Source organism: Notothenia coriiceps, unplaced genomic scaffold, assembly GCF_000735185.1.
Source record: "Notothenia coriiceps isolate Sejong01 unplaced genomic scaffold, NC01 NC01_scaffold00000339, whole genome shotgun sequence".
NCBI lineage: Eukaryota > Metazoa > Chordata > Actinopteri > Perciformes > Nototheniidae > Notothenia > Notothenia coriiceps.
Window position 1 is genome coordinate 10,207,631 of NW_011333040.1, and position 22,643 is coordinate 10,230,273.

Here is a 22,643-nt window from a genome sequence, read left to right on the forward strand (position 1 = left end):
GGCTGTTTGGTCATTACCAAAAGTTCTATTCTGTGGTGATCACAGGTTTCATCTGACCATAGACATTCTCTCATGGAGACATACAGAGCTTTATCTGCGTAGACATTGCATGGCGCAAAATGTCATTTCGCATCTATCGCATACACAGGCCATGTTTGAGTTGGGAGCTACTATCTGGCTACTTCTTTACAGTGTGTTGGGAGGGCAGGATGGAGGGTTACAGAGATTCCGCTCTATACAGGAGCTGGCTTCATAGCACTACCACCCATATATACAGCAATAGCCATATACGGGTTGGAATGGTTATGACAACTAATGTCTAACTAAGGCATTGCAGCGTGCACCCAATAATCCTACATGCGTTTCCTTGCTTGTCAGTTATGTATTATTATGACGTAGGTCCCCCAGCACACTCACTTCTGCTTCCTGTTCTACAGTGGGCTTGACACGTGTGAACAAACGTTCAGTAGCTGGTGACCAGTTAAAGTTTACGAATAAGGTGCTGATAGTCTTCAGTCGCAGGGACGGCGTAGTGGCGTATGCGAACAATCGTGTGAGGTCGGTGGGTAATACTGAGAAAGATTGCGTACCCCCCTACTGTCGGTTTAGGATGGAGCACCATCTCACCTGCCTTTGAGATGTCGGCCGTGTAAGCCCAGATTCAACGGTGCGACTGTTGATTTTGTATATGAGTACATATAGCATGCCAGTGGTGTGACATTAGCTTTATGTCTTCCCATTTTCTAATAATGGCTACCCCTAGCGAGAGTTTGAGTGCTTTAAAATCGTAATTCAACGGACTCCTCAAGCTGCTTCACCCCTTATGTTCAATATATGTTTTATGTCATCAAGCCACAGATTCAGTCTCTTCTGCGACGATCGATCGGCCTGGTGACCTATTATGCTTTAGCCTGAGGGTCTTTACCAAAATACTTTTTCTTGTCCAGGTCTTCTTCCGCGCCGCCTCTCTGGTATGAATGAAAAGACACAATTGTAGTTGCTTGTTTCCAACACAAATAGGTCAGGCTCAGTGGTGGCTGCGAGTTCTATTGGGGGTGCCTGCTGGGGCATGAGTTGACGTGGTCAGTAGAGTGGTGCTCAAACATTAGGTGATTCAGTTTTAATTGTGACAGGTTGGTCCCTTATCAGGTGGGAATCGATGTCTACTGCACTATCTCTCTCATCATCAACACACACAAGTAGTAACCACGATTCAAACAGGTGCCATTAATGAGCAAGATCATACAAGGTTACGACTAGAGAGAGGCGACGAAGAGTCAGCTCACCTTTAAAGAGGACATAGAAAGTATGACGATGTAGGTACCTAGTGAGAGGCCAGGTAAAAGTGTCTTGTTTAGTTAGGTTGGTGTGTGAAGCCGTGACCTCACATAGAGGTATCAGTGTATTTGCGCAAGCTCCCTGGGCACATATTTATTTTACAATAATGTAAGAATATAAATGCTCAATCTTAGAATGAATCAGTAGGAGCACAACATGATAGAGATCGTATTGAGTGATTACTGGATTTTTCTATCTCTCAACACACTCTTTGTCTCCATTTTGAACAGAAGTTAAGAGTATTCTACTTTTCTTATGGATAATTACAAATCCTCCCTTTTTAACGTTATTATTTTTATTAAATGTCATTTACTAGATGATCTTCTCCTATCTGCTATTTATATTTATTCTCTTACATTTTTTTTAAACTAATGGTGAACGATCAAATTATACGTGGGGCCTCGGAAATAATTGTTTACAGTCAACTAGATTGACCAAGAACGTTCTTGACGACACAATACACTGAGATACACTGTATGATTCCTGGCTCTCACAGCTCAGCTGAGACTCTCAGTCTCCTATCCTGCAGGACAGGGACCTGCTCCTATCAAACAATATTATTAAGCTTGGAGAAATACGTCTTTATCGGTCCCGTTAGCGTAGCTCGCTAGCACCAGAAGCTAAAACAACAGACGTTCACCTCCGAGCCCAGGTGGCGCTCGTCCTCACTCGCCTAAGGCCACTTCAAGCACCCACAAAATGGCCGCTCACACATCACACACAGCTTCCTCCCACAACCACCAGAACAAGAAGCACATTTAAATACAAAAATAGACGTATTGCCAGTAGCTCATAGAGCTCATTTATAACAACGACTATGAGACCACAGACGTAAAAGTACTGTATATAATATTATTTCGATCAATAATTATATTAAAACATTTTTTTTATTTTTTTGTTTATGATAATTTATTTTTATAACCGCATTATTGGACAGGTCCTCTATGCTCGCACAAATATTTTTGCTATATCTGACGCCCCCCTCTGTTCCGCTCAGCGCGCCGCCTGGGGGCAGCACCCGCCACCTATTGTCGCAGATCGTACTCAGCTTTTAGACACGTGAACTATGCTTTCCATCACCCATCGCCAGACGGTTTGTGTATCATACATGACACAGATCTGATGGTCTAGCTCCATCGAATGAACGAGACTTGAGGATGTGTGCCCGACAGGAAAAAACATTTATCACACTGTCCTATTGAATGCCAATTTACGAGAATTGACCCTTATCTAGCCACTAAGAATACCTGAGGCGAACAATAAGCACCTAACTCAGGAGAATATTTGCCCTTCACTCCCCAAACACCCATAACTAGTCATGTTTATAACGACGATATCGTATATTGTATTTAAGGGTTAACCACCTACCTTACTAAAACATAGCAGTGTTGTTGAAATACGAATGAGCTAATTGAGGATTATTGTCCGTGCTTCTGTCTCCTTTTTAAATCAACTAATATAGTCACATTAAATACGGCTTTTGTGAGGGTTCAAAGGAGGTCAGTCTAATAGCCATTTTGGATTTTCCATCTTCACAAGCTACTGAAACATTGCGTGTTCTCCCTATTCATCTGTAAAAGGCAGCCTCCACTGAAGGAATCCCATGAAAATGTGTATGTGTAGACGAGATTGATACTGTATATCGACATGACTCATTGAATGTAGTGAGACACTGTAGCAAATTCTATATGTACATTATGCGACATGCTCAGACACATATGTAAGAGATGATGGTGGCGATCAATACTGGCTAAGCGAGGGCGGAGAACATCTTTAAGCAGCGTGTGATCCCGAAGTCCTCAAGAGCAGGATAGCCAGCCAGTCTAACCTCAGTGAGCACACTGGGCTTCTGGATTCAGAGACAGAAGACTGAATAGAATCACAGTCAAGCCAATACATATGAGAAAACATAAAGAGCATTTTGAACATTTCAAACACAATGCACAAACGTCAAACATAGCAGCACCACCATACCAAACACGATAACGACACATCTAGCAACACACATCAGCTATCTTACACTACAGCAAACGAGTCACGACACAGGTTACCTTTAGATTATTTAAATGTTGATTACCACAACAACATCATAAACAGCATCTACTATCAGCACAGCACACAACACCACTACGTGCATCAATCGTTACATCATCTACAATGCATCATCTATTTGGCTATGGTGTACACACAACTCACCAGCAGAAAGACGATGTGGTATGGTGTCATTATCCAGGACCAAACAGGAGAGGTAATGAGTACAGTTTGCTCTAAACTTAACACTCTTGTGCGCACTTGCTCTATCTGGTTAGCCATACCCAGGGACTTTATTTGATGAGAGTGGACAAGTTGGATTTTAGTCGTTCATTGCATGAACAGCACTGCGATGGGGTAGCGCGTATTAAAATTCTATTAAGGCTCATACCTGTATATAGCGTAAACATCGACATCATATTCGGAGAGACGTTCACAGATACGCGGAGCATTGCAAATCGATATTTTTTTACAATACAACTCACACAATCACCTCAACCTCCCTACACCCCCACACACACACGTTCATAACACACATCGTAGTCCATCGTAAGTTTGGCTGGGTGTCCATGAGGGGCAGTAAACAGCAGTACTAAGCGACAAGAGGCAACTCCTATCTATACACATAACGTCTTCAGTCCTCAGTGAGCAGCTAGCACAGTGTGTGAGTGTGTCGATGTCAGTGTCACTCGGCACAACTACACACCTAGGCTACTCACAGCACATCACTCTATCTCTATCTACTATTCACATAATCCAAGATAGACAGCACACACACATACCACCATTCCCCTGGAGACACAGAATTAGGAAGCGAGAATCAGCGGAGTACAATCACACACCACACACATAGACAGGCCAGAGACATACATAACTCGTAGTCTCGTACAAGTTTTGACTGGGTGTAACATGAAGAGGATGAAGGGTACTAAGCGGGTAGGAGGAAGTCTTACATTGAAACTCAGTTGTGAGTGGTTGACGAGTGTGTGTGTGATGTTATTGGAAATGCCATGCTCTCCCAGTCGCTTCTTGTGTTATATCACAAAGAATAGAGGACACACATCACAATACAGCACACATTGTCTGGGATAGGAGAATATAAGACTAGTGGGAAGTTATAGGTACACGTAATACTGAGAAGGAGTGGTGTGTGCAGAAAGATATCAGTTGTCTTTAGTGGAGCTATTCTACTGCCATGATGTGCTGTGCTCGCGCTTGAAAACTAAAAGGATTGTTGTGTGCAGTGTGTGTCGCATTTCAATGATCATTTGGCGTGTGGAAAACTCGGCAGAGTGAATGGTGTCTGCACATTGAGCTCTACAAATGTGTCAAGAGTTGTGTCGAAAGTCGGGTCGAGTGTGGAAGCAGCGAGTTGTATTATTAAATGGTCCTGAGTTTTTGCAGATGCTAGCAGACTAGGGGTAATGAACAGATCTATAAAACACTTCAATCCAGTGAAGAGCTGGACGGAGTGTAGTATTCTGTGTGCGACAGGCGTACCAAGTCACAGAGCGAGCGTTAAAAAGATCTTGAAAATCTTGGAGAGGGTGCTGGACAGATCTGAAAGCTTAGGGGGTTTTTTGCGAGCGAACGCGACCAACAACCAATCCCATGAATATCCCGCCCCCATGACATACAAAGCAAAAAACCCAGGGGCTGAGATATTACTGCGAGCTAATATTATACATATATATAAATCTTCTCTATAACACTTGTCTTCTGCCACTACCCTCCATGCCTGGTATCGTCGGTAAATAGATACTGGTCGTAAAGACCGGGTGCTTTGCTGAGCGTTTATTATGAATATGAGGAGATGCAACTGCGCATGGCTCTCCAGAGATTATACACGCGGAGACTTATCGAATATTGCTAGCGTATATCAGATTGACATAACGAGTTTGGATTGTCGTCCGCTTCATCGGAAACACTCATGAGTTGCAACATATGCGTCAGATTTTGAATCCTGAGAAAATCCTGGAAATCCTGGAAACTTTCTATGCACTTGCTTATGCTTCGCCATAGGACAACGTACGCTTCAGTGCGCATTCAAACACTTACGATGGGCAGGTAGCCACAGGATTCACAAATGTCGAATTCCATAAGAACGTTATGAATAGGGCAGAAAGCGTTGGAAGATTTTTTTGACGCTGCTGTGTGGACGTCAGAAGGAGACAGTTGGTATACTTTACTTCTCCACTCTCTTCCTTTGTTCCCTCACCCCCTGCGCCACTTCCCTGACTTTTGCCTAATTTTCCTCTCCATTATAACCTCAGGCAGCCAATGCCAGTTTCACAAACAATGCACGCGCCCGTGACAGTTTCTCATCCACTACTTGTTTCTCTACAAAGGTCAGACGATTTGGAAACAATGATCTCAACGTTTCACATTTTGTCCTCTCTCCCACATTTCCAGTTGTGTCTTACCCTGCTTATGTACTCTATTCCCCCATGCTGAGGGTATTGACGAGGATGGCGATCATGATCCCCCGGTTGAAGTATTTAACTTTCACGATCCTCTACTCAGTTTGTTCCCTGAAGCCGACCACCGGCCCCGACCACTCCGTTTTTATACTCCTGACCCCTCGCCGTCTGCTCCGACCTCGACCGCTTCTCAAGATTCTCCCCCTAGGAGCAGAAAAAGATAGGGGAGTAATATGAAGTGAGGCACTAAGGGATAAACGGCTGATAGAGGTAGTATTGAAGAGAAACTTTCTTTAATAGGTTTCTTATATATATTATGATATACTGTAAATATATTTAGACCTCCAGAAAACACGCGGCCTAATTCCTTTGATTAGTGCGATTAAAACATGCGGTGGTTTTTAATGTGATTTTATGCGGTGGAATTGCCGGGAAGTTGCCGAAATATGCTAAATATGCGGGGGGGAAAGAATAAAAATTTGAAATATTGGGCTGTCTTATTTTATTCTCTCTCACACACAACTGCCACTAACGTTAAACCCTTTACTATTCAATTAAACACATTCAATGTTATTTATTGCAAAAGCAATTGGGCTTTTTTAATCTCACACACACACACACACACCGCACACACCACACACCAACACACACACACACACACTCTGCGCTCATTCCGTTTACATTTTACTCGTTTGTTATCGAGCAGGGTTTGTGGATGTTGATGCATTTGTGAACGGGGAGTTGAATGGCTTTCTTGTCCGCAGCAGCAGAAAGCATTTTCGAATGTTTGAATGAATCAAAGTGGGTCGTCCCCGTCGATTTTCTCTTATGCTCCAACACACAGTTGCACGGGGTGCAGAATAGTTTCCCCCCACTTTTTGCCCGGTCTTTAGTAGAAATGTTCGTCGGTAAATGAGATGGATTAGATTTTTTCATCTTGGTGTTTTCTCTATCGTGTGAGCTCCACACGTTCACTCTACGGTGTTGCTTACATTCTGTGATGCGCCAGCTGATGACGTCACGTCAAGACGAGTTCACTTTTTTTCCCTCAACTTTGTGGAAAAAAGCGGGGATTATGCGGCCTTTTGAAAATCTGCGCCATTTTGCTGATTATGCGGTAAATTCTGAGATCGCAGAATCGCGTTTTTCTGGAGGGTCTAATATATATATATACAACATAATCTGAAAGAAAACCTATAAATTACAGTATTTTGTGTTTAGTGTCAAAACTTTCAAGTGCAATTTCTTATTGTTTGGGCGTGACAGGGCGTACATTTGCCAAGTTGCACCCACTGCAGTCCAGTAGAGGGCGGAGTCTGTGTCAGTTAGTACAAAGGTTACGTATTGTAACCCTAGTTCTATAAGCACAGGTGGAGCCCTGTGTGAAAACATTAAGAGAGCACTGCAGCTTTATCAGTTTCTCTGGATTTACTATTTATAGGTAGATCAGTACAATTATTGTTTTAAAATGTTTTTCTGTAAACTACTTGGGATCCAACAGACAATGGAATGAAATGGCTGCAATTCGTGTAGAGATTGAGATTCAAGAAAAACTTGAAGTGGTCTCTTAATTTGTTCCAGAGCTGTATATGTAGCCTTATATACTGTGTTGTCCACACATATTCGGGGAGGCTCGTCCTAATTTGCTGTCTACGTTACAAAAGGCCTCCTGTGCTTATAGAACTAGGGTTACAATAAGTAACCTTAGGGTCATCCATTGAGCACTATCATTAATGCCAAATCCCCACTTCCACAACCTTCCTCCTCACTGTTTACCATCATCGTCAGTGCACCCCCGCACAGTCTGACCTGGGGGAAGTCGTGCAGTCCGTCCGGCTCCCCCCTGCCTCCCTCCAGGTCTCCCAGCTCCAGCTCCAGGGTCTCCAGGCTGCGGGCGCACTGAGGGCAGCTGAGCAGCTCCAGCAGCAGAGGGCTGGGCACCACGCCTGCCAGCTGGTACAGCAGCCGCTGGCGACCTGGGGGGGTGGAACGGGTGGAGACTGTCAAACAGTGCAAATGGGTTTATACAGGCTGTCCTCATTCGAAGCTGCTGTGTCATTAGCTTTCAGAGAAAGTCAAACATGATAGGAGTTCATGCTTGATCCAAGCGAATGTTTGTGCTCTTTGGGGGGCAATGGGTTCATATATCTATGGTTGCTAGATTCAATTCACAAATTATAATGTCATAATATTAAATCAAATATTATCTTTGCATCATTACTACAAAACTATCCTTTACTGCATTATCTTGAGTGTGAATTATTATGTAAAGCACTTTGAAGAGCCTTTTGTCGACAGATGTGCAATATAAATAAACTAACCTTAACCATCATCTTCAATTGACTTTCAATTCCATCATTTCAGAAAACCATAAAGATATAATATATACATAAACAATAATATAGTCAAACTTTATTCAACATAATTCAGTCAACAACCTCCTCCTACAAAGTGGAGTAAGTAAGTAGCCTCTACAGAGATTGGAAATGGCCATGGAATAAAAAACAAAGCCGAGATACAGATACAGACAGCCAGCAAAAAAGACCCACCCATCTACCCGAAAGCACAAAGTGCAGTGACACACTGCCACATCAACAGGTTACCATGACGCATCAGTCAGCATATTGCCAGAGAGCAAATTCTTGGTAATTGCATTTGACTTACAATAATCCCTAGCAGAACAAATGTTGTCAACATGTCTCGATAATTCATCCCCTAGGTAAGGTCAAGCTACAACCAAGGATGAATGCCTCAAGCTGATGGCAGCTGGAATGAATGAATTGGCTTTGTTCCTTGCCAAAGTTATTTATTTTGTGTAATTGTGGCATGCATTAAAATGTGGCAATAATTTAAATAAATTGTGGTAACAAATGATATCTCACACTCCGTAGTTAACCATAATAACGGATGTATAAATGGTGGCCTCAACTTATTTATATTTTGTCTAAAGCTACTCCCAGGCTCCTGAGAGGCAGTCCACAGGGCAACAAAGTCCATAAATGGTTCTCTGACAAGCACTTCCTGCTGCTTGTTAAACTCAATGTTGTGAGCGCTGGGTAATTGAAGGTGACTCATATGAGGACAACATTATTTCTTCTCTAATTTCTTCTTCTAGAAATTCTTCCTTTAATGGTGACTGGACAATAACATCGGGTGGAAGAGAAACACGCTGCAGTTGGTAATAAAAACCACAGCAAGAAGCTCTAAACACAACGGGAACAGAAACACTAAAAAGTGCATGCAGTGTTGAAGGGGTGTCCTATCTGAGTAGAGAGCCAGAACGAGCCTCTTTGCGCAGTGAGCAGTGAAACTCGCCCACAGTCCGGTACGAGCTCCTGGATGACTCCCCTCACCCTCTGTTCTCTGACTCCATCCGGCTCAAACCAGTTTAAAGGAACCGCAAAGCTGCTCAACATGACTTCTGGGAACATCAGCTCTTCAAAAGCTGACACATCTAGCCATAAAAACAGGCTTGTGAGAGTTATCATTACATTTCATTGACTTTGATAACCTCCAAATTCATTTCCAAGTCTACTTATTTGTTTTGAGACTAACTCTTGACTGCTTGTTTGCATTCTTACTAATTCTTTCAGCAAATGCCTTCGAGGGACACAATATTGTCTGGCAAACTGCTAGTTGAAATTCACCCCAACTTCACATCACTTTATATTACATTAGGGTTGGATTAGATTACATTTAAACTACAATTAGATTTGACAGCGCCAGAAAATATTCCCAAGAACAGCACAAAGAGGCTTTTCAACCCCAAACAGCACTCTAACTCTAACCCATTACATCGCAAGGTCCAACATCATCTGACAGAGCTGAAAACAAATCTGGGAAAGTCAGACAATGACTGGAGACATTTAAATGGTTTCACTCAAGTGCAAAACATTAAATCACACATTAGTAGTGTTGCTCTCACTCGGCGAAGGATTTGTATCGACTCTTTAACACTTTGAACACACTTGTGATGTTTTAAAGCCTCTTCCTAATCACGTTCTTCTCTGTATTTATCCCGCGTTACACAGTCTTCTCTGCAGTAAGGAACTAATGCATGTGCGCTTAATGATGTTTGGAGTGTCGGCAGCAAGCAGTGTGTAAATGTGTGTTTGTGTGAGCTTGTTAGCAGTTTCCCCTCATTAGGACAGAAGGGAGGAGTCTATCTATCTTCCTGCGTTTTCATTTTCCCTCTGCAACCAACAAAGTTTGATGTTGTCCGTTTCTCTCTCTGCTGCCTGCATGCCCTCCCCCCAGCTAACCCTCCTTTCTCGCTCCCTTATTATGAATCAAATGTATTTCTCTCAATGCCTTCCCCTTCTAGCCCATCCATCAAAATCTAAATATTTTATGGTTCTCTTTTGAACTCCATCTCCTTCTTCTCCCACAGAATAACAGTTTGTTTATGTTACTTTAAAGTGCCCTCTTTTCTCTCTGCCCTGCCACTCCCCACACACGGTGTTGATTCCTGCAATCCTCCTCTTTATCCACCTGTCTGCCACTGATAGCCCAAGCACTTGAGACATGGATCACACACACACACACACACACACACACACACACACACACACACACACACACACACACACACACACACACTTCTAAAAAGGCCAGAGGTATTTGCTCAAGGAAGAAATTAAGATGAAAACATTGAGAGGGATGAAAAAAATATTATGGAACCCCAGGGAAAACAGAGTATCAAGTAAATGTTAAGAAGGGAAATTAAAGTAAAGCGAAACCCACTCAAAAGAAAAAGAAAATTGCTCCTCTCAGAATGGCAACGGCCTTAAAAAGGGGCATGTTTGAACTCTTACTTCTCAGGCTGTCTTTTGACTCAGGTCATGTGACACTCAGTCAATGCCCTATTTTATATTTATGTAATCCCTTAAGTATATTGTTATTTGCATTGTTGGTGGAGCCTGGGACTTAAGATGTCCGCTGCCAAAACTACACAGTAGCTATTGTGAATATGACAATAAAGCCTTTGATTATCATAATCTTGAAGCAACACTTAAAAATGTTTTGAAGCTGAGTCAGGCTCCACTCTGTACACTACATTTCTATACTGTATAACCACCATAGCCTCACACACACAAAGACTGTTATATCTCTGATGTGCAGACATACTGCCTGTGAACGTACAACTTTGAGCAATACCACAGCTCATGTGAAATATCAACCCACGTCCAATGTATGCTTTCTTTTTCTTTCTTTCAATATATTTACAATTTGTAAAGATTACCAGCTTCTTGAATATTTTTATATGGGCACATTTTCCAAAATAAATGCTACTTAGCTTTTTCACCACGGCGTACTTATCTGCTATTTACATTTACTTATTGTGTTTTTATTAATAATAAGGTCTGCTTACTTTTTTATATAATATGTTAATCTACTTTTTTTACTTTAATACGCACTGTACTGTTGCTGTTGTAATGTCGGGACAATAAAAGGATTTCTGATTCTGATTAACTTTTGGGCTTAAAAAAAAAAGATGGTTTCAGTCAAGCCAAACTTTGATCTTAGAAAAAGGCCCTCAAGAAACCTTACGGGGATGTAACATTTTTACATTAATTTTGTTCTACAATCAAGGCTTTTTAAATGTATGGAATGTGTCAGAGTGTGTGTGTGTGTGTGTGTGTGTGTGTGTGTGTGTGTGTGTGTGTGTGTGTGTGTGTGTGTGTGTGTGTGTGTCTCCTCTTACTGTGCTGTCCCATGAGCTGGTAGAGCTTGTTCAGTGTCTCTGTGTGTTCAGACGCCGGGTGGTTTTGGGGGTGATGCTCCGGGCTGTGGCCCCGGTGCTGGGAGTGGGGGGGCGGGGTCTTGCTGCTGTAGCTGCACACAAACGAGGGCAGGATGGTGGGGTAGTTCATGCCCCCGTTCAGTCGCCCCAGCAACGCCCCCATCCCCTGCGTGATGACCGACGGCCCCCCGCTGCTATTCCCGTTTGTACTTCCTCTCCGCACAGGAAGCGACTTCATCTCAAGCTCCTCCCCTCCTTCTCCGTCCGTGTGCTCGAGGGTCGCCACGGTGATGGTGGTGTGCTGCCCCCCGTTGCTGAGGCGACAGTGCTGGTGCTGATGGTGCTGCAGGAGGTTGTGGATGGGTCTGAGCCACAGAGCGTTCCCCGGACCCCCGCCCCCTCTGCTGGAGCCGTGGCCGTGTCCGTTCCCCCCCCCGTTACTGCCCGCACCGCCGCCGTTAGGGTTCACCTTTTTACGCCTTTTACTGGACAGAGGACAGGAGACATTAAACATGATTAATAACTAAATAAGGAAGATTACCAACACCTTAATACCGTATTTTCTGGACAATAAATTACGCTTTTTTTAGCTGTCTGGCTGGTCCTGCTACTTATACTCCCGAAGCTACTTATAGCCTATATGTTGTTTTTCTCTTATCAATTTATAGTCCGGAAAATACGGTAAATGGTAAATGGACTGCATTTATTGAGCACTTTCATAGTTTCAACCCATTACAGCTCTTTGTACATACTGTAATTATGTGAGATTCAAAATGATCAAAGCACACAATTATAAAACGAGGAAAATCCACGGAAACAACGTGGTCATTTCAAACCAGGGATTTTATCCTGATTCGTTGGACAGTCACCCTCTTAATATTACAGGAAATCTTCAAGCATGTGTGAAATGAGTTCAACACAGGTTATACACGTTCAATGTCTAACAGGGTTTCCTTGTACTTAAATTACAACAGATTTTTTACGGAAATTCAAAAAACACAAATTCTCTAAAGCAATAATGCACCCTTTTAACTTCACTTCCTGTCACTGATATGTAACTGGATATTCCCACAAGTAGAAAAAAGTAACAATGCCACCAAAAACTAAAGTGCCATATCCAACCTGTGCCACCCGGAGTATATCCTCTGCAGCCTGCGTGAGAACTTGCGATAAAGGTGGCTGATGTAGCGTAGCATCTCCTCGTAGCACGAGCCGGGTTCGCTGTAGCTGGCGAGCGTGGAGTCGTTGGACATGTAGCGAGCACGCTGTTCCCTCATCAGGGCGTTCTCCCTCTGCTTCGTCTCCGAGAACTGGGTGGCGATGACCACGAGGCACAAGTTGATCATGAAGAAAGAGCCCACCTGGTTAGGGGGGTAAAGAATGGATTAATACAGCTAAATCATTGCAATGGTATATGAGCAGTTGAGTTAAAAAAAATGCTGTTACAAGTGTGTGAAAATGTCGCCTTGTGGTTAAACTACTGTTTAATTCTAGGAACAATTACCAGATTGACTTCATCCCCCTTAGAGGTGTAAATAGAGTAATAAAACACTGCGTCAACAAGAAGCCAAATTAGGGCTTATGCATTATTAAGATCCAGAAATGTGTCCAGATCTAGGATGATATAAATGATTTTGTTTTTATCCTTGCTTTGAAATCTCAAAATCTAATCAGACTGTGATAAGAAGGCTTTGACAGGAATTGAAAAATATCTTTCAACTCTATAAAGAAATGTCTATTTAAGAGGCCATTACAGCATGTTATTAAAAGAGTGATTGGAAATGACATGGGCACTTTCTACAGATTTTTTCTAAATCTTTTCTCCGACATCCATCTTTATTTTACTCTCAACCACTGTCTATATGAATCACTCAGATCTTTCTTTCTCCATCCCCTTTCCCTCTCCCTCTAAATGTATTATACAGTAAGCACTTTAGCATCAAACGACAAGGCATGCAGCTCATACTGCATTGTGATATATACTGCAGCTGGAGCTGGGAACTTTGAAAACCCCAACAACAGCAGGATGAAAGTGAAATTCTGCACGATAAGAAGTCTGTGGGGTTCAACAGAGGAGAGTTGTGCTCAAAGCAGAGTCTTGTGATTCTCTTTAAAAAGGTTATTCTGGGTTTAGCAAAGCAGGACTGAAATGCAAGTACACAAAAATATCTTTAAGGAGCAACACGGTATATTTATATATGCAGTTGTTTTAGCTGCTATTGAGCTGTATAAAGAGAAGAAGCAGGAAAAAAGTATTGTTCCGGAACAGACTTCAGAGTGGTATTGTTGTTGAAAATAGTAGATTAAAATAAAATGGCAAACATGAGTTCATATTCTGAATCCATTTGTAATTAATGTGCAAAACGTGTTGATCAGTCCTAAAACAAAGTCATTTTAGAAAGCTTTCGTAAATCAGGATAACGGTGAAAAATGGGCGCCATTGTTTTTGTTTTGGTTCAAACAAGACCCATGTTAGTCTATGTAAATATTTTTGGACCCAACCAAAAGTCTATTTGTTTATGTACTGGTATTTTAATCCTAGTAACACATTTAAATAGGAGAAAAAGCTTGTTATCTCAAACTGAAATAAACACAAGACGGTACTTACGATAATGAGCAGTATAAAATATACAAAATTGTAGAAGGAGTGAGCGTCCATGACATAGTACATGATATCTACCCATCCTTCCAGTGTGATGACCTGGTGGGGGGGGGACGAAAAGACAAAGAAAGACAGACATTTTATTAGAATAAACGAGAAAGCGGGAAAAACGTTCCTATGTAGATGGCTTTGTCTTCAAAAACACATGACACCCTTAAATAAACTCAAAGTACACAGCAAAGTTTGATCCAGTACGTTTCTAAGTCTGTTTTAAGCCTGTGGTGTCGCTTCAATCTCTTATATGTGTGTGTGTGTGTGCGGCGTGTGTGTGTGTGTGTGTGAGCCTGGAGACTGACGCAGCTCTTTCATGTAGCCACTATGCTAATGAGCGGCGGTGGAGATGCTGAGACCTGACAGGGAGGCTCAGCTCAGCTCAGCCTTTAATACACTCACACCTCAACATGTACACCTCAGCTTGTATAACACATTACAGCACAGAGAGTGTGAGCACGTGACAACTGTATAAGCAAACTTACAGTACATACATGTCCCAACACATATGGAACAGGCACGTGCATGCAAGTATTCCGACGTATGTATTTTTGAAGAATCGTACACAAACATAGCAATAAAAAAAAGATACCACAAATGTGTATAATGCACACACACACGTATAATGGAGACACACAAAGACCCAGAGGCGACTAATCCGCTCTCTGCTGGAGTGCTCTCCTGCACCAGATTTGAAAAGAGCAGAGGATTCTCACTATTGAACAAAAATACATCTGTTAAATCATGAATACTGAATGGCCTACAGGGCATACGCCTAGGGGCTCAAAGTGTCTTCATATATACAGTGCCCTTACAAGAGACACAACCCAATCAGGAAGAGACTCAAAATGACCACAAAAAAAAAAAAAAAAAATCAGAAAAATACAACAAACAGAACGTAAATGGTTATGGAAATGAGCAACACAATCACAAAGACACACAAACCATCTACAAGGAGAGACATGGAATCACAACAACTATGAAAGGGTGCAATACATCGCAAAAAAAAACACAAAATCACCACAAAGAGAAACTAAAAAGCAAAACAATTAGACTACACTGTGTGTTTTGCTTCTTTGTGTTGAGACAGGTGGGGAGTTCTTAAGCAGGTCCCTGTCATTGTTTCATAAGAGAAACATGTTATCATTGGGGATCCTTTTATTCACTATGAATAAGAGTCAGACCAGGCAGATATTCAGTCAAGGAAAAACATTATCTTGCCAGGCCATGTAAGGCAATCTGAGTTGAACAGACTCTCACTCATTCATGCAAGATATCAAGAATTGGAATTTGATCAACAATACAAGGACATCATCTTCTTTACAAAAATGAGAGAAAGGTCAATTCATAAAGGACAATCACTTCATGAGCAGCACATGCACTTCGAAATGTTCCTCTTGTTTCAAGCCATGTTGTAAAAGTCAATGATATGCATCGCGAATAGAGAAGATTCTCAGCTGGCATCGGTTTGATTTAAGAGGGAAAACGCAATAAACTGAACAAATCTTCTGCTCCTGAAAATCAGAGATAGCTAGCGAATCTTCCAGGGCCGTAATTCAAACTAATGACATAGCCCTAGATGTGGAGCAAAGAGCGTGTTGGAGCTGTCGTTTGTGAAAGGCCGAACCAACACATCGTGAAAGAGCCCCGATGGATACTCCTGACACAATTGACAACTAGTTACCCCCTGTGGAGTGGGCCGATTCAGAGGTCTGGAGACTCTGGACCCAGTTGTGTGTGTGTGTGTGTGTGTGTGTGTGTGTGTGTGTGTGTGTGTGTGTGGGGGTGTGTGTGTGTGTGTGTGTGAGGGAGGGAGCGAGGTCAGCAGTCATTAATCTGCAGGTGGATAGAAACATTGGCTGAGATGTCTTCACTCTATTAGTCCTTCCTCTTCTCCACTAACAAAGGTCAGTCTATTTCCTGGCTGGTTCAGGACTGGTTATCACCTGACATCCTTCCATAAAGTCATTTCTTATCACACACACACACACATGGTGGGAGTTTACGAAGGTATGTGGTGGGTACCCATCGTGACTTGTTAAAAGATTTTTTGTTCTCCGCAGGAGTCCCGGGGTAACCCTGAATTAACTCAATTTCGGACCACAGGCTGACATTTTTTCAGAAACTCTGTGCGGAAATGTATAATTCATGTTCTGTATATTTACAGATACTAAGGGAAGAAGGCTGTAGACTGGAATAACAAGCCAAGCAACCCATTCGTAGAGCCTCCTGTCTTTCTCCTATCTCCCTGTGTACCTCAATCACTTTGATTTGATTTGTATCACTTTTTCTATTGGTCTTTCCACCTACTTGTCAACCAATGGTCTATATTATGTTTAATTATGTTATGTTTCCAATAACACACGCCTTTTAGATAAATAAGATTTAGTTTAAAGAACGTTTTTCGCAAATTGTAGGGGAATTTACAACTTCCTTTGAATGCAATACAGAGAATTTCCAAATACTAAACACAGGAAGTAAAACACACATACACTCTTTAAATGCCCTGCTTTAAAACTAATCTCATCTAAGACCTAAAGTGATGCTTGCTAAACCATCACAAATGGGAAATAAAAAATCAGCAAATCTGATCTCTAAAGCCTCTTACTGTGAGGAAAAACCACACACACACACACACACACACACACACACACACACACACTGGCATGAGTGGCCCAAACTCAAAATGAATTGGATGAATAAATACAACACACACAACACACACACACACACACACACACACACACACACACACACAACACACACAACACACACACACACACACACACACACACACACCACACACACAGAAGTTAAGATACCTAACAGGGATTACTGTGGGGATGTGAATGTGTGTGCGTCTTCAGTATTCACACTTCCTCAAGTGTGAATACTGAAGACGCACACACATTCACATCCCCACAGTAATCCCTGTTAGGTATCTTAACTTCTGTGTGTGTGGTGTGTGTGTGTGTGTGTGTGNGTTGTTGTTGAGAGAGATCTACATCCTAGTGTCTGAGTCTGTAACAAAAAGTAGATGAACTACATTTTCAAAAGTTTACAAGTAAACTTCTGATAATTAACACAGGGGAAATATTTACGAGGCATCTCTGTTCCTTCTCTCTCTCTTCTCTTTCTCTCTTCGAGGACAGCCAAAAATAATCCCCTGGTGGGTTCTACTGTTCATTTCCGTTTTTGTCTTCTCTTTGCAATGCTTAATCTATTTTTAACCAAGTCTAATGTAGCTTAAACTTAACATTAGCTTTCTAGCTAACACAACACATGCATGTACCTTTCTCTGTGGGTTTTTTTGTAGTGACAAATGAAGTTGGATGTTGTGGAAGTAGTGCCATTGATCTTTATGCTGCAGACCCTGCATACCGCTGTTCTCTTCTTATTACTGTCATCGACAACATAATCCTTGAATCCAAACTTCACTATTTTTGGAGTAAAGCTAGGCGGCGCGTGAGGCTCAGGTTTGGAAAGGCTGAATAACTTATTTTTACCTGACGCTGCCCGCCCCCGGCGTCAATAGAAGAGATCAACTTAGTGAAAGCACCGCCTGCTGACCAATCAGAGCTCAGTGTGCAGAGTTTAAATCTATCAAGTCATATTACAGGATAAAGAAAATACAGTTTAAACTGCCGTATGCAGAGAAGACGCCGACGTGTCACATTTATCATTCATATCACACAATATCACATCAATCAGATTTCCTTATCTGAGTCAGCTTCTCGAGCCGTTTCTAGCCGTGCAACACTTACATTGTCACATATGCAGATGTATTATTTTAAGCAACACATTAAGTTGACGAAACACTCAACTCAAATGTAATTAAAGTCAGATCCACTCGTGTCTTAGATGGGGCAGTGATATCCTAAAACTGTTGTACGCTTTCAAACACTCGGTAGGCCTAGTTATTTTTTAACCAAGGTGAATATAGAACATTGTATCCTGAATTATATGTTTAAATCATGGATGTTTAAAGTTCATATTTGTCTAATATTAGTTTACTTTTCATTAACGAAGTATGACGCTGCGCTGTCAGTACACTTGTCCCTGTTTGTGATTGGTCAAATGTAGTTAAGCCCGCCAATTTCACGTGAACGCGCTCTCAGCTGGAGAGAGAAACCCTGGCTTGATTTACTGAGTTGATAACCAGCGTCGTAGGACCGCTTAGCGAGATCTCGTTTGTTAGGGTTAGTTAAGATAACTTAAACATATCCAGGGTATGTTGAACTGGCTTCATACAGGGCACTGTTGGCTGCATAGCAGCGCTAATGTCAAAGACACAAACATATTTTTATTTTACCAGGATGCAGTGACAAAAATATTTGGGAAGGCTTAGCCTTCCCGAGCCTACAGTACCCGCTGCCCCTGATTCAGACCATTGTTGAGAAGATGTGAAACATACTTTACATGAGTTGGGTCCGACATATACTTTGAGTAATGTTACTTTGCTTCTAAAAAATATGAAACATCATTATCAGATGAGGACATCATCAAAGTGTGTGAGTCTGTCAGGGGATTTGATCTGTTCTCTGCATGTCGTACAGGGCCTATGTACACACTCCTCTGGTATTAATTATCTTACTTATTTCTAAATGGCTCTCTATTTTATCCCTTTTTCTACACCATCGTGTCTCAACATGATGGTATATGACTCATAAATCATAAAGTAGCACACCCAGGGCATGATACATTTTAGATAATATATTTATCCACTGTTTCCTTTGTCTCAGTGACGTGCCACAAAAAGACTTCCTGACGTCTATTAAACGAAATATTCTGTAGTGTTCATTTGCAGCCAGGCAGGGAAAGCATTGGCGCTCATAGTCAAAGACTCTTTATGCACATAACCTTCATCTTACACTGCACTGTAACTTTAATTATTGTATTTTTACCTGTATCAACTTTATCTTGTTTTAATTTGTATTCTCCTGGCTTTTAAGGACTTTATCTTAAGTGTTTGTTTTCTTGTGTTGTTTTTTTGTAAAGCGTTTTTCAATTGCCTTATGTTCAAATGTGCTATACATAAATAATATATTCCAAGTCAAGAGAGGTGAGAGAGCTCAAACGCCTCTGGTTGTAGAGCTCAGTACAACTTTAAAACCCTGGTGAGAAGTAGTGCAGATCACGCATATGAACCATGATATAATGAGGGACCTTTGTGTAGTCTGGTCAAAGTACGAAAGCCTTAAATAAAATAGATAGATAAAAGATTAAGGAAATTGTTTGTGGATATATCTTTAACTTGTTGTGAGTGACAGCGCATGACTATGAGTATGATCACATTGATAGTACAGACTTTATTGTTCTTTGTCCGTGACACAGTAACCGACTTCCCTACAAATATTGTTCTGGCAAAGTCCCATTTCTGATTGCTGATAACTGCCTAGGAAGGCGCAGCCATGTCATTAAACTGGAAATATGACACACACAAGAGGATAATAACATCCGACTGTAAATAGTTATTTTTCTTAGAAAGTCTCTGAGTTGTCTCTACAGGGCATTTCTCACAGATTAAACTCAGCTCTTTATGCAAAATGTGTTTTATTACAACATGTAAATAACTGGATTTTTGTTCAAATGCAAGCATTCAATTTGTACTTTTATCACATTTATAAAAGAATGAAACTATAGTTCTGTTAATTTGTACAATCCTCCTTTTTTTTGTGCAAAATTCTTCCTGATCAATAAATCCTCTGAGATTTAAAGTGCAAAGTGTGTGATGAAGTAAGTAACGTTGATTATTGACAGAAGCTCCTCTTCAGAGAAATCAGTCACTCATTCTGGGGAGAGAAAATGTAATTCAAAATATGAACCCCAAGTTTAAATGTATTATGAGTCTTTTTAATTACTTAATAAACAAAAATAAATAGTTGAGAAAGCATGCATTTGGGAAATGATATTCACGTTTGTACAGAGCAGAAAAGGACATTCTTATTGCATTATCATTTACCTGCATTTGCTCATATACCCAGTTGATGAAGTAGGAAACGTTTCCGTAGACTCCCGGTTTGTTCCTCAAAGCACATCCAATCCCCCAGCTAGTGTCCCCCACCAGCCACCATACATTGGCTTCCTTGACCACCAGGGGCCCCCCACTGTCCCCCTGTAGGGCACAGGAGGAAGACTCTCAGGTGTTTGTGTCTTAAATCAACAAAAATACATGTATCTCAGGGGCCTTTACAGTGTATATATAGATCATCATCATACAAGACAGATATACATGTTGTGGGACCATTTAGTTGGATTAGTTTAGATTTTAGGGTATGTTAGTGTTAGCTTGAAATGATTAGGTATAACATATGAACTATCTCTGATTCTAGATGTGTTAGAAAGATACATTATATTATAGATACTTGTGTAGTGTCCTATATTCTAAAATCTTCAGATAGCTTGTTGGGGCGTCTTTTTTACATATCTCAAATATGTAAAAATTATGGAACTTGTAATAAAATGAATTGTATTTAATTTATTGGAAAAAAACACAATCAAATCACAAAATAGACAACCCAAATTAGGAAATAATTATGTGAGAGTATGAAATAAAAGATCCAGGAGGCTGAGCCAGCCCTAACTATAAGCTTGATCAAAAGAGAAGTCTCAAGTCTTGTCTTAAATGGGGAGAGGGTGTTTTCCTCCAGAACCCAAGCTGGGAGCTCTGGCTCCTGTTTTGGAGACTCTGGGAATGCTACTGTAAGTGGGATTATGAGGAACTAGCTCTTTAAGGTAAGGGGCGTGACCATTAAGGGCTTTTTATTCTAGGAGGCTGTATTTCTATTGAAAGCCAGTGCAGAGCGGCTAACATGGAAGTAATACATTAGTTTTTTTCTTGTTCCTGTCAATATAAATACTGCAGCATTCTGGAAATATGTTTTGGGACAGAATGACAGTAAGAAATTGCAAGCATCCAGCCTTGAATGAACAATGATACATTAATGAACAGGTTTTCTGCATAGTTTTGTGACAGGATGTTGCTTATATTCTTACGTGTGTGTGTGTGTGTGTGTGTGTGTGTGTGTGTGTGTGTGTGTGTGTGTGTGTGTGTGTGTGTGTGTGTGTGTGTGTGTGTGTGTGTGTGTGTGTGTGTGTGACTTACCTGACATGTGTCCACTCCTCCCTGCAGTTTTCCGGCACAGATCATGGTCCGAGTGATTTGTCCCTCCAACACCTGGGGCCTGTTACAGTTCTCTCTGCTGTAGATGGCGACCTGGGCCTGGTTCAGTCTGTCAGGGGTGTGCCCTTAGAGAAATAAATAATCACAATGACAACTTTTGTCATGAATGCTCAATCATTTATGTTGTTGCAAGTTTGATATGAAAAACTGATTAAGTAGTTTAAAAAAACATATTAAAAATAGAGTGTTGGACATAGAGCCTCACCAGATGACCTCAAGGCTCCCCAACCTGTGATCCAGGCTGGAAGTTCGGAGAGGTCCACGCCAACGTTGGGGAGACACACTGGCTTCACCGTTCCTGAGACACAATCATGTCCATGTGAAGGGTTGTGGTTTTGCTCATCAATGCTGACAGTTAAAAATATCATTTAATAAAGTAATATGACTTCTGCTGGCAAGTACTTACTTGTAAATGACAGGGGTCTGACAAGCTTTAGTAGAGCAATGTCATTGTCATTCGTTTTTGTGTTGAATTTCTCATGGCTTATAATTTTGTCAACTGTTTTGCCAGAGCCAAAGTGCATCTGCAAGAGGCTGACATCACCAGAGTATACCAACCACTTCCCAGGATAGGAGTACCTGCCATGAGGTTAAAAAAAGTCAAAGATAAGAAGAGTGTCAATAACACATGTGACATTTTTGAATTTGAAATCAGGCCCTTGGTGGATTTGATTCGGCCCGCAGGATAATGTTTAATTACTATTAGATCTGGCCCGCCGGTATATTGCACGCACACCTTCACTCAATCCTGAGGATTTCCTCAGCTCAGAGCCTGAGCCCAAACATTGATGAACTTGCACCCAAGATGAGATGCCAAGTATCTGGCTTGAACTAGCATCACAGAGCAGCACACTGAGTTTCAATGGATGTTTCCTTCTGCACTTTTTCTCTCACGACAACAGGGCATGTTTGTTTTTTTCTTTGAGGGGAATTGTTTTTTTGAAGCTTTTGTTGGCCTGTGGAAAAATGTAATCATAAGAAATGACTCCGGAAAAGCTGCAGATAGAGACATGAGAAATGAATTCAACTGATTATTTAATGTTTAATGTTGTTTTTACGGGCAATAATTTAAGCTTTGTTAGTTCTAGGTTTAAAATATGCAATAAGTTCATTTCAATACGTTTTGCAATAAACATTGAACCAGTCCGGCCCTCGACTAGTACCGATTTTTTATTTATTTTGGCCCACTGTATTTGACACCCCTGCCCTAGTTGTTTTAACTGCATTTAAATAAAAAGGTCAATGATTGCCTTTCTAATGAGAGCATGACAAATG

General features: G+C 41.3%; 3 protein-coding genes across 3 annotated transcripts in view; 1 reads left to right on the forward strand and 2 right to left on the reverse strand.

The window, feature by feature from the left end:
• Positions 1 to 5,554, forward strand: part of LOC104945273 (transmembrane protease serine 2-like) — a 24,571-nt gene extending 19,017 nt beyond the window's left edge. Inside the window, exons 10-12 of the mRNA XM_010770924.1 lie at positions 1,854 to 1,864; positions 4,312 to 4,317; positions 5,543 to 5,554. Of these exons, the coding sequence (XP_010769226.1) occupies positions 1,854 to 1,864; positions 4,312 to 4,317; positions 5,543 to 5,544 (19 nt within the window). The 3' untranslated portion in view covers positions 5,545 to 5,554. The remainder of the gene's footprint in view (positions 1 to 1,853; positions 1,865 to 4,311; positions 4,318 to 5,542) is intronic.
• Positions 5,555 to 5,888: 334 nt separating this feature from the next.
• Positions 5,889 to 14,230, reverse strand: LOC104950768 (voltage-dependent T-type calcium channel subunit alpha-1H-like). Its single transcript, XM_010777330.1, has 5 exons — positions 14,141 to 14,230; positions 12,655 to 12,893; positions 11,494 to 12,017; positions 7,566 to 7,765; positions 5,889 to 5,993 (listed from the first exon to the last, which is right to left on the reverse strand). Exons 1-5 carry the CDS (start codon positions 14,201 to 14,203, stop codon positions 5,889 to 5,891), a joined length of 1,131 nt encoding a protein of 376 aa, XP_010775632.1. The 5' UTR covers positions 14,204 to 14,230.
• Positions 14,231 to 19,523: 5,293 nt separating this feature from the next.
• Positions 19,524 to 22,643, reverse strand: part of LOC104945283 (transmembrane protease serine 2-like) — a 4,948-nt gene continuing 1,828 nt past the window's right edge. The window contains exons 2-6 of the mRNA XM_010770935.1: positions 21,775 to 21,947; positions 21,574 to 21,666; positions 21,291 to 21,433; positions 20,148 to 20,300; positions 19,524 to 19,977 (exon numbers count right to left, since the gene is read on the reverse strand). Coding sequence (XP_010769237.1) covers positions 19,969 to 19,977; positions 20,148 to 20,300; positions 21,291 to 21,433; positions 21,574 to 21,666; positions 21,775 to 21,892 — 516 coding nt within the window. The 5' untranslated portion in view covers positions 21,893 to 21,947 and the 3' untranslated portion in view covers positions 19,524 to 19,968. The remainder of the gene's footprint in view (positions 19,978 to 20,147; positions 20,301 to 21,290; positions 21,434 to 21,573; positions 21,667 to 21,774; positions 21,948 to 22,643) is intronic.